The 12,892-nt window shown below is 42.6% G+C and overlaps 1 protein-coding gene across 2 annotated transcripts in view; it reads left to right on the top strand.

The window, feature by feature from the left end:
• LOC138580899 (zinc finger protein 585A-like) overlaps nucleotides 1–9,170 on the top strand; it is a 175,079-nt gene extending 165,909 nt beyond the window's left edge. For both annotated transcript variants that reach the window (XM_069651812.1, XM_069651813.1), the window contains exon 3: nucleotides 3,873–9,170. In XM_069651812.1, coding sequence (XP_069507913.1) covers nucleotides 3,896–6,958 — 3,063 coding nt within the window. In that variant the 5' untranslated portion in view covers nucleotides 3,873–3,895 and the 3' untranslated portion in view covers nucleotides 6,959–9,170. The remainder of the gene's footprint in view (nucleotides 1–3,872) is intronic.
• Nucleotides 9,171–12,892: the final 3,722 nt, after the last annotated feature.

Consider the following 12,892-nt stretch of genomic DNA (forward strand, 5'->3'; position numbering starts at 1 on the left):
GGAACTGCCCAGCCTATGTAAAATTTAATCGTAGGCAAGATAGAGAAGTTGCAGAATTTATGAATTCTTTTCATCTGCGTTGCGACAACATGACCCATAGTAGGGAAAGATTGAATACTAGCCCCTAAGTATGTGATCTCGGATACAACCTTTAATACCTGATTCTCCAACCTCCAAATGAATAAATTTAATAACTTTATAGGATGTTTAAATACAAGAATTTTAGATTTTTCTGAATTGATAAAGATCAATTGAGAACAATCTAAAATTCTTGTATTTAAACATCCTAAAAAGTTATTAAAGTCATTCACTTGGCATAGTCTGCTAGGGCCGACAATAGACGATGGAGACCCACTTGAGTGTGGTCCAAGACTACCACGTCATCAGCATATGCAAGCCAAGAAGTTTTTGGCATTCATCCAGTTAGACTTCTTTTAGACACTCGACTAGTGTTGAGTGATCGGCGTGAGTGTCTTCGATTTTGTAGATGATTTGAGTGTCCTCTGCGTAGTTGTAGCATGTAATGTATTTTTTGAAGATTCTGATTACTGAAGTCTGGTAGATGTTGAAGTACAATGGTGATAGTGAGGACTCTTGTGGTACTTCAGTCGTTAACTCGTGGGGTGGATTTCAATGGTTTTATCCGTACGGTTTCTGTTCTGTCTGCAAGGAATGATTTAATCCAGAGTAGTTCCATGTCTATTATGCCTATGTCTTCAAGTTTTTTGGTTAGGGTGTCATGGCTAACTGTGTCGAACGCTGTGGAGAGGTCGAACAGAATCAGGGCTGAGGCTGTGTTGGAGTCCGTGTTTGTTTTTAAGTCGTCCCAGGTGGATAGTAGTGCTGTTTCTGTTCCTCTTACGGGTCTGAAACCGACTTGTGCTTGGTCTAGCAGGTGGTGTTTTTCTACGTGTTCTTGGGTTCATTTATATACATAGGTTTCAAGTAGTTTTGCTGGGTAGGGAAAGTTTGAAATCGGCCTGTAGTTGGTGAGGTCTTCTATGTTGCCACTTGTGTTTTTTAAAGTGGTTTGATATATGCTGATTCGAAGGCTCTTGGTACAGTTCCTGTTGATAGTGAGATATTTAGGAGGTTTCTGTAATATTCTGATGGCGTTCCTTGTTCGAGGATTGATTTGTAGATGTCAGGGGGGCAGGGATCCAAGGCTGATCCTGCTTTCTTGCTGTTTTTTTACCAACAAGCCGAATGCCTCTGCTGATATTTCAGGAAAGTTTTGGAGTTTGTGCTGTGGCTCTGTGTTAGGTCCGGTTGGTTGAATGTTGTGGTTGGTTGGTCTGTTTTGTATGATTTGTCGGATGTCGTTGATTTTGTTCTTGAATTGGTCTGCCAGGTCATTGCAAAGTTTCTCTGGGGGGATTGGTGGTGGTGTCGCAGCCTGGTGGGTTTCTCATTTCTTTAATGGATGTTGGAGATTGGTGGAGGTTTAATAGGACTAAATGAGTTGGGTAAGTGCTCTTCTGTTGATTGCTTTTATGGGGCTTATCCTGCCTCAAGGCTGCTCTAAAGTGCTATTACAGGTCAGGAAAGAATGTAGGAAGGAACATGTTTTATGTCGATTGCTTGTGTAGTTCTTGTTTGGCCCTCATGACACTTAAGAGCATTGTGGAAGAACAGGCAATGATCGAACCAGAGAAAAGGGGTGAGGTATATGTTGGTTGTTGTACTTGTCATTTAGTCACAGAGATAGCATCTGCTAAAGGCTTTGTTATGTAATGCTCTGTTTTACTTGTTAAATGCCCGTAACAGACTGAACTGTTGATAGTTGTTGCCCGCAGGCTAAGACCCCTTTGCAATAGGATGAGGTGGGAAGAAAGATCCCTAGTTACAAATCAGTGATGCAGATTGAGTGTTATCCTCTGATCAAGCAAAGCAGATAATTTGTATTTGTGCATCTGTATGGCGCTCATGATCGAGTAGGTATCTGAGCTCACTTCCAGATGTGCATTTCAAAGTTGACCAGTAGAAGTGGTCAAAATATAAACCAGTCATAGAGAAATTAGGAAGGACTCAAAATTGTCATGTTTTGAACTTGTCTAACAGAAAGAAAAAGAAATCCAAAATGAGCCAGCCTGAAAAGAAAATGTCGGTCCCTGGCTCAAGAGCGGTTCAACCGTGGAATATCAATCAGGATTTTACTCCAAGCGACATGTAATAAAAAAAAAAACAAGGTGCCTGGTGAATAACACCATGTAAACCCATGGAATGACTGAGTCATGACTCAATTGGTTTCATTCCGTTCCCAGCTCCACTAGTTTTTGCAATTAGGTGATGCTGTAAGCGCTGCCAAGAAGCTGAAACTATTGGTGTGGGAAGTAAATATAGGCGAAGGATGGGATGTGAGGAATTGACACAGCCTGTGGGTGTTGGGCTTCTCTACACCCATGGCTATGTTCGTCCCTATGGCCATTCTTGCCCACTACCTTCCCCTCTCAAAACAATCCCCCCCCAACCTCCCTACATCTTTGAGCTAGCTCATTGTTTTTAAAGAGATTGCAATTGAATTTCTAAGAGGTATTCTGAAATATAATTGCGGCTGTAGGACCACTCCTACTGTACTGTCTCAACCACTTGATTTATGGACTATGGGCCTCATTCCGAGTAGAGCGGTAAGGGTTAACGGTCACCGGTAACAAGACCAGTGCCGTTAAACCCTTACTGCCCTACTACGAGTTCCCTTTGCGGGTCTTTGCGTTAAGGACGGGACCCGCAAAGGGACTTTAGTGCTAATAACGGTACCGTAATTCACGGTACCGTTATTAGCGCCTTCCCCATTCCCATTGAGCCAAATGGGGGCTCAAATGGGAATGGGGAATTACCGGTCCCTCCAACCTTGGAATGGACAGGTAATTAATCCATTCACCAGGGCGCAGTCGGAACGATTTTGGAGGCAGCCATGCCGCAAATAGCGGCGTGGTTACCTCCAAAGTCGGAATGAGGCCCTATGTGTGTCTTCGCATTAGAATCACACTAAATTCCTGTTCAAAGCACCAGTTATGGCTCTTGTATGGGCATTCTTGATGCATTTGCCAGGTGCTGCCATAATATGCCAATTACTACCACTTTGCCAGCTGTTTCTATTGTATGGCCAGGTAGTGCCTGAAAAATGACTATCCTATGTCTACACAAAGGTCAAAATGTTTGGATAGGTCAATGCTTGCCTGAAAGTTGCTACTTGCTGAAACTCAGTCCTGTCTGCTTAAGTCAGACTTAAGCTCCAACCTGCCCTCCTTAGAAAGACACAGCACGTGGCTGTGCAATCCATCAGTTTCCTGATTGATGCTGTTTTAGAATAATTTCGCCATTTGGCCAATTTTGGCCATCAATAGCTTGCTCTAAATTTTCATTGTATATGTTCTTATGAGGCAAATTTGTGTTGTGACGAGTGAAAAATGAATGTTTTCAAATAGTCACATTATGACTGAAGTGACTAAAGAAGGAACATTGTATCAAAAAGGGAAAGCTACCCCAATACACACATTACAGGAGGTTGCGTTCTTACAGTCTGAATCATATTACCACTGACCCTTCATTCTCCTCTACATCTAAAAATCCTGTACCTCTAGGGAATGCCCCATCTCTCATTGCCTCTTTGGGCACTGTTCAATGAACACACTTGGAAATATCTGGGAGCATGAAGGGGCGACTTCCAATTACCTTTATTTTCTCAGAACTTAGATCAATTACAGCAAACCTAATGTTCTGTTTGTTACCCAAGTGTAACGTGCTTCATGTGTGGTAACCTTTTGTGAACACGTTATATTCACTATCTAAATCCTTGTTGTTGGTATGTCTGCTTGTGAAAAATATTCATTTTTTTGCAATGTTAAAGCCTTTATTTTTTTCTCCTGCAGTTGGGTAGCGAGAGGATTGAAATATGAAGAATGACGACGCTGATCCATGCATAAATGGTGAATGGAGATTAGCTCAAAATGAAAATCGGGAGTTGCAGCAAATCCAAACTGGAGAGAAGCCATTTCCATGTACACAGTGTGCAAAAAGTTTCAGTTTGAAGGCACATCTCTTAAATCATCAAAAGAGTCACAGAAGGGCTGGCAGAGAGTACTCTTTTCCCTGCACAGAGTGTAAAAAGATATTCCAACAGAGGTGCCGCCTTGAAACGCACATGAAAATGCACACCAATGAACGACCATATGCCTGCTCTAAATGCGAAAAGTCATTTCGTCAGAAAGCAAGTCTTGTTCGGCATGAGAGAGCCCATGATGATAACCTCCAGAGAGAGGGAGCCTTTTACTGTGCTCAGTGTGATGAAAGTTTTCACATGAAGTCAGATCTGCTAAATCACCAGAAAATCCATAAATGCCCTACTTCTGAGCGTGGTCTTGCACTAACCGAAAGAGCTATAATTCACGATAGAACTTACAGAAAAGTAAACCCTGAGAGTGGCATCAAGGCAGAAACACAGAAACCATTTCCCTGCACCCATTGTGAAAAGAGCTTTAGTCTACAGGCTGAACTTATAAATCACCTGATAATCCACATAAAACCAGATCCTGAGAACGACGTTCCATCAACTGAGAATCTCTTTTCCTGCACACGGTGTGACAAGAGCTTTAGCCTTCAGTCAAAGTTTATAATTCACCAGAGAACCCACAGAAGAAATAACCCGGAGAGTGACCTCAAGGCAGTAGCACAGAAACAATTTCCTTGCACCCAGTGTGAGAAGTGCTTCAGTCAACAGGCTGAACTTGTAAATCACCAGAGAATCCATATAAAAACAGATCCTGAGAATGACAGCTCCTTCACCGAAAGTCTCTATTCATGCACACAGTGTGAAAAGAGCTTCACCCTTCAGTCAAAGTTTCTAATTCATCGGAAAACCCACAGAAAAGCTAACCATGAGAGTGACCACAAGGCAGTAATGCAGAAACTCTTTTCCTGCACCCACTGTGAGAAGCGCTTCAGTCAACAGGCTGAACTTGTAAATCACCAGAGAATCCACATAAAAGTGGATCCTGATAATGACCTTGCATTAGCTGAGAGCCTATATTCCTGCACACAGTGTGACAAGAGCTTTCGTCTACAATCAAAGTTTATAAATCACCAGAGAACCCACAGAAGAGGTATCCCTGATAGTGAGATCAAGACAGTAACACAGAAACCATTTCCCTGCACCCAGTGTGAAAAGTGCTTCAGTCAACAGGCTGAACTTGTAAATCATCAGAGAATCCATATAAAAACAGATCCTGAGAATGATAGTTCATTAACCGAAAGTCTCTATTCATGCACACAGTGTGAAAAGAGCTTTACCCTTCAGTCAAAGTTTCTAATTCATCAGAAAACTCACAGAAAAGCTAACCCTGAGAGTGACCCCAAGGCAGTAATGCAGAAACTGTTTTCCTGCACCAAGTGTGAGAGACGCTTCAGTCAAAAGATTAGTCTTTCAAATCATCAGAGAATCCACATAAAAACAGATCCTGAGAATGATAGCTCATTAACTGAAAGTCTCTATTCATGCACACAGTGTGAAAAGAGCTTTACCCTCCAGTCAACGTTTTTAATTCATCAGAAAACGCACAGAAAAGCTAACCCTGAAAGTGACCCCAAGGCAGTAATGCAGAAACTGTTTTCCTGCACCAAGTGTGAGAGACGCTTCAGTCAAAAGGTTAGTCTTTCAAATCATCAGAGAATTCATAGAAAAACAGATCCTGTGAAGGACCGTGAATTAACTGAGAGTCGCTATTCCTGCACAAATTGTGACAAGAGCTTTAGATTTAAGTCTAAGTTTCTAACCCACCAGAGAACCCACATCAGCTCCGGCATGGAGAGTGACCTCAAGGCAATAACACAAGGACATTTTTCTTGCACACAGTGTGAGAAGAGCTTCAGTTCCAAGTCCGACCTTGTAGATCATCAGAGAATCCACACAAATGCCAACCATGATAAAAACTTGACCCCAAAACAATTTTTCTGCATAGTGTGTAAGAAGAGCTTTGGTCGCAATTCAACTCTTCGAAGACATCAGAAGATACACCAAAGAGCTAACAACCTGAAGGTACCAAAGATGAGCAATTACTGCCAGCGGTGTGATAAAAGTTATCGTTTAAAATCAGAGTTTCTATGTCACATGAGAAACCACGTGCATAACCCTAAGCGTGACCATAACCCTAAGCGTGACCATAACCCTGAGCGTGACCATAACCCTGAGCGTGACCGGAAGAAACCAATCGCAAAACCATTTGCCTGCACACTTTGTAATAAGAGCTATACTCTAAAGCGTGTTCTAAGAGCACACCAGAATGTCCACACTAGACCCTTTTCCTGCCTTGACTGTAAGAAGAGGTTTAGTCAGAGGACGCAGCTTCTAAAGCATCAGATAAACCAGAGATGTCCTTATCAACCTGAAGATGATGGTTCAGAGAGTGAGAGCAGCTTTACAGGAAGCTTTAATGTGAAACCAGTAACTGCTGTTAAGGCAAGGACTGACCAAATGAAGACGGAAATCCATGAATATTTAGGAGAGAATGCTCTTAACTGGGACAGTCGTAAGAAAAGACAATCCATTTACGAAAGCATATATGCTGAAATAAAAGCAGAAAATGATTATCTCTATGAGCATCCAGAGAGAGGGATTATGGATGTGCCACCTTTCACTTCTCGACCAGTAGTTTTGAAGGCTGCAACATTCATCTTTAAATCTCTTGCAGAGGTCCTTCCTCAAACATCTCCTCAACCAAATGATGTGGTGGAAGAGACTATCAAAGAACCTATGCTAAATCCTCAATTGGGACTGCCAAAAACATTGGTCGACGAGAGCACCAAGACACCTGCCTCGGGTCCTCAATCTGCACCGCCACCAACAGTGGTGGAAGAGACTTCAAAGACGCCTATCCCAACTCCTCCCTCTTCTGAGTCACCATCCTTTGCACCGCTAGCTCTCAAAAATCCAAAACAGGACTCTGAAAGAATTGTGGCATAAATATGTAAGGAATTACTCTTAACCTATATTTCCCCTCAGGTCCCCTGGGAACTGGGCAAACCGTGGGAGCAGGGGGTATTTTTGTTCTGAACATGCAGCTTTCCCAGTGTTAATATCCATGGCTAGTTCTATCAAAAGGGAGGACTATGTAGAACCTGGAGGCCATTTTGCAGCGCTGGGGGCAGGGTTTCTAAATGTCTACGATTAGCACAGTTTTTCCCCAGTGGTGTTGGGACAGGTAACACTGTCACCTCATCTAGAACTGCACACATCTCTGTACTTAAGTTGAATGCCAAAGCATACTGAAGAGTAGGAGTTCTAATAAAGGAGCTCATGACAGTGTGTCTGGGTTTAGCATAAACTGTACATTTTCAGAAGACCTAAGTGCCCCTTGTATTATGTTCAGAGGTAGAACCACTATTTTAGAGGAGATTTTGTGAACGTGTTTTTAAGAATATCTGTCGCAACAAGTGTTTTTCTTTCATACTGCTGAAGGGAAGGTTGGGGAAGCTACAGCTATTGACATTGACTTCTTCTAGTATAACAAACTATGTCCCATTTAATATGCATTAGAAATGTTAGCATTCTGCCTGGTGGTTTATTCATTGTGGTTGGGGTCAAATAATAGTTTTTGATGCCAAAGCAAATATTTGATCTAAATTTAGTAGACTGACAGATGAACACACATTAGTTGCACTGTGTGGAAGAACATGCTGTGTCTTAAAGGCATAGGGGAATAGTAGAATGTATTTGTCTGCATAGCATTGTGCAGTTGATGGGGGAACCTCTGGATTCTCAGTGCAGGAAGTGACTTGAAAGCGTGAACCTGTTGCTGGACATCTTATCCAACTAATTGGTACCATAAGGCATGCTGGCTAGATTGTTAATTCATAAGAGTCCGAGCACTAAGAGCGGGTCTGGCTGAGAGAACTCCCGAGTAAATGCCCATCTCTTTTAGTTGATCATAAAATCCTTTATACAGCTAATCCTAATTTTTCTGGGTATCGTACCAAAACATCGAGGACCATTGCTGCGAATCACAAAACACCACATTTTTTAAACTCCTATTAACATAGTTCATCAGAAGTATAGATGCGGGCTGGGGGTGCAAGGTTGGGGGTGTGGGAGAGAATGCAGGGGGCTCCCCCACATTTAATTTCAATGAACTGTGTTAAAAATCTGCTTAAAATAATTCAATGATTTGTGATTCGCAGTGATTTATTTCGATGTCTTCATGTACATCTGTTTTTCTGTTGTCTACCTCTATTGGAATTGTTAAATCATTTTTGTCCTCGAGGCTTAAGTTGCTAATTTGTTTGCCCAATCATGTAAGAATACTTTAATCATTTATATAGCATGACCCAAAAACTTAAGTCTCTTGGTAAATAATAGGTGTTCTTGTTACTGATGGGGCACTGATTAGTTGAACTCTGAAGGATGAAAAGTGAGTTGACGAGTCTGCCATGATGGTATCCTTTGAATTGCTAGTTACACACACCACTTTGGCCGCACAGCCCTTATTCTTCTGAGCTATTCGCCAGTTTACTCAGGTAATGTCTGCACATTCCATATTTTTATTTTTTCAGAGTGGAATGGTTTGAGCCATATTTCTGGGAGATAATTGGATATTGTCATTTATACATACTTTATGGGTAAGCCTCACTCTTTGTACATTGCAACAGGGTAACTAATGCATTGTCTAGTTAGTAGCTTGTTGTAATGCCTGAAAATACACATATCAGGGGCATAAAAACATTTGCACTTGATTATTTGAGCTTTAGTTGCGTTATTTCGCTTGATGCCAAAGCTACACTATCCACAGTCAAGTCAACTGGACTCTGTGGGATCCCCTATGTTGCAGACCACAAACAAATTAGCATGCACGTCTTCTGCAATGTTGTCGAGAAGAAAATAACTTTCAGCCCACACCATACTACAACCAAACTTTCAGTGAAGTCTGAAATCCGGACTATTCCCCACATGCCTGAGCCATAGTGTGATGCTACACGCTATATTGATGGTACACTTCCTCCAGTACAATCCAATATCCAAGGACATTCCAGGGACTCTTCCCTTCCTTACTGCCTTTGTGTGTGTGCGTGCTTCTGTATATAGAATAGTTTGACTGCCTTCTAACTTGTTTGAAATGCCCTGATACCAGCCTACTTTAGTGGTGTGTGCTATGTAAAATAAAATAAAAATAGTAAAGTTGCTTTTTGTAATCTTTTTTATTTTTATTTATTTTTTAAGTGTGTAAGCTCCTGAAAGAGAAATTATGGAAGAGCATGTGTGGCTTCTCTGCTTTGAATAAAGTAACCACTGTAGAAGGAATACTTCAAGTAGGAAAGTAAAACAAGTATGAGTTTGTGATTACTTGATCGGTGCCAGCAAACAATCTGCCAGATTTGCAGCACTCCTGCAGACTAGCAAAGCAATGTTGGAGGTCTTAATGCTTGCAAGGTTTTGCTCAGTGCCTGCCGGCTTTCCCTCAAGTTTTTGTTTTTAGTTGGATGTTTTTTGCGATTGTGATCCATATGTTTTTGCATAGTGCTGCGGGCCTCACTCATGCAGTAGAATTTCCCTAAATATTTGCACCTTTTTGATAGTCTCCGTTTTCTCTGGCATCCCTCAATAATTTCTGTGCTTCCTACATTGATGCAGGTTGCTGATTCAAGCAATGTTGGTGCTGCTGTTTTGGGAAACGGGCAGGCTTCTGTTAGGCCCAGAGTGAACCAGCCGCCACTGCACTACCCATGTAAATGTTTTGCACGTAGATTGGTTTGTTTTTTTGGCTCCTCAGATGTACCAGAGCAGCATTACCCCGAAGCAAAAGGTTAAATGCCCGAAGGTGATTGAGCATCTGCTGTCATTGCCATTAAACCCGAATACCTCAAATACATCTTGCCTGCCTCAAGTTCCCACTGAGAGTGGTTTGGGCTATTCTGAGGTCATGAAGGAAGGTTAGCCACCACATCTGCTACATCGGCATTCTGTAACCAGAACCGCAGGTCCATGCCTAAAGTCATTTCAATAGCCACAGGCTGTGCCTCTCCTTTCTATTTAAGGCAGTAGGTTTACAACAAAAGGCCATGTCGTCGTTCGCAGTTTGCTGCTGTTTTCATCCCCTTTTACAGCCAGGACATGTTAGAAATCCTCTGAGCCTTGTATGATGAGGCTAAGAAGTCCCCAAAACTGCTGCTTTCACAACCGGATCCCAAAACAGAGAGGTCCATAGCCTGGTAAATACTCCTTCAGCTGTCATTCCTCTCTTCAAACTTTCCACTCTCTGTCCCTGGACATACTCTGGGTTACCAAAACCTGGTTTATGCCTTCTTAAAACTGCTTACAAATCTGTTGTTTTCATAAATTGGCTGAAGGGCCTGCATGGGTAGCGTGATAGTCCTGTACCATGATCAACTTAATTTTTCAAGGATCCCAATTCTGAAATGGCAGGAAAGGAGTGCATTTTACTTTTCTGTTGCTATTATCCAATATGTAACTATGGCCGGTTGGTTTGTAACAGACCTCAGGATGTAACACTTAACATGTTCAGGATTTTCTGGATATGCTTGCTTTGATTCAGCTGCAGTTCCCACTTATTAATATTCTCAGGATTTAAACCTCCTGGATTAACTCCCCTTTACGCATTGAGTATGCACTTGATTGTACAAGGATCCACGCAGTAATGGAGGCCATCCAAGATGCCATTTAATATTTGCCTGTTAGTATCACAACTCTGAAATCTTTCCAAAGTATCTGGTGTGACCCATTTTCTTATCCTTTTCTCTTTGAATAATTGGCAAGGATATAAAGTTAAACCGTTCTAGAGAGTCAATCGGCAAGGCAACACTTTAACTTGTTCCACAAGTGGTCTCGTCTGGGAATGATTAGATATGTATGTTCCATGGATGCTTGCACCTTTGCCTGAAAATGTTACACAGACCGATTCAATCAACCTTTAGACACTAGCGCTATTGGCTTCCCCTTGAAAATAAAAATGCATTCATTTGCTTGATTTAACCTACATTTTAAAAAGATGAAGCATATTAATTGAAGAGCTAAACTTAGAATAAATATTGGTTCCTGTAGCTAGGTGAACCTCCCAAGTCAGTACCGTCTGGTAGGAGCCTATTGGAATTGGGAGAGGTGCCCCCTGGAGGAACCTAATAGTGCCCTGGATTTAACCCTTCTTCTATCGCTCTTCCCTCTGTCCCTCTCCCGCCCAGTTACCCGGAAGACGGGGAAACAAACTTGATCCCTCAGAATCAAATGTGGACAACCCAGATGGAGCTTACCCGGGGACGATGCCTTTTTTCGGGAACCGGCGTCCCTTCGGGATCCAGTGTGGGGGCCCCGCGGAAAACACAGCAATCCAAAATGGCAGGCCCGGCCGAGCCGTGTATACATGGTGTCCAGAAACTGCCTTCCAGGACGCGAAAGGGAACGCTGAGGCCCGGCCCTCTTAGGAAGTGGGAAAGGGAGGCGATGGTGACTCGGATGAACAGAGAGATGTGAGGGGACAGGGCTTACTGTAGAGGAGCAGCTGCATGCCTATGCAGGAAATCCCGCCTCCCTGCCTCCTGTATGTTGGAAGTCTGAGACTGTGCCATGTTTGACACCAGCAGTTGTGCCAATACCGCAGTGAGTATTTGAGAAAAGGTATCCACTGAGAAAACCCTATCGAATGTATCCCCAAAGACACGACAATCTGAGGGAGGAACTCCCTGAAGGAATGTGAAAAAGGGTAAAAGAGAAGTTAGTGACGTCACAAGAGACGAGCATGATGCACTAAGAATATTGGCTGAAGAGAATGCATGGATCTTACATAAACTGATGATGAAGTTAAGAATCGAGTAAACTTTCATATGCAGAAAAGAAGATTGCACGCATGCAAGGTGCTATAGAAATGCAACCGTTCAATACTTGTACAGACGCAGAAACGCAAGTAGACTAAGTGGTTATAGAAGCTGGCTATACGTAGTGAATAGAATACTGCAGAATGGACCAGAATCTTGGTCTCCTGTCACGTGAGCTGAGGATGCAAATAGAGTTGAGCTTGGAGTCCTAGAACAACGATAGTGAGTGCCTGCACTCTCATATATTCCCACGGACAAGGCTACTTAGCAAGGCCAAGTTCAAAGACGATCATCATGGCAGACGACATGGGTGATGAGAGATGTTGGGCTAATTAGGCGGGAGGTAAAGTCAAGTCCACCTCCTGGCACCTGGGTATGAGCTAATTTGCTGGTAAGTGAACCAAATGTTCCAGACATGGCACAAGCGTGCCAACCAATTGTAGAGGTCCGTATAACAAAGGGCCTTATAGTTTGAGAGCCAATGATAAAACCCTGTACTTAATAGTGTTGAAGATGACATGTTTTAGAGGTAGGCATAAGTTGTCCACCTGACAGTAGACAGCAATCACAATCCCAGTCCTTATAGAAAGTATACTTAGATGTTCCCCTTGAACCAATTATAACCGGTTGTAGGTTTTTCTCTATTTTGCCACGTAGTATGACATCACTTCTGATGTATTTTTAGTATAAAGTGTGTTTTACGGGAAATTTACAGAGAACCGAGCGAACGTCCGTTGGCACTGCCCTGTATTAGATAATTGTTTAAAACAGCGACCTTTGCCATCTTCCTGAATTGGTTTGATTATTTGGATTGAGTTATTCTGTGAACACCATCCATTGCATGCACGTTGCTAAAGAAATATAAGTTCACGTGATAGTGCTGCGGATGGTTGAAAAAGACCCAAACCAGTTTGTCCCCAGTCTTTTGGACGATCAAGTGTCCTCTGCCGTTATCTGGAAGATCGCAGGGTTATCTGTGGAGAGTGGCCGATAGAAATAAACTTGCAAGAAGAACTGAGACGGTGGGCAGGTCCCCCTTTGACAACATCCCTGGCCCGTTTCCATGGGCGCTCTGCGG

This window comes from Ambystoma mexicanum, chromosome 3p, assembly GCF_040938575.1.
Source record: "Ambystoma mexicanum isolate Mex_15411 chromosome 3p, UKY_AmexF1_1, whole genome shotgun sequence".
Classification (NCBI taxonomy): Eukaryota; Metazoa; Chordata; class Amphibia; order Caudata; family Ambystomatidae; genus Ambystoma; species Ambystoma mexicanum.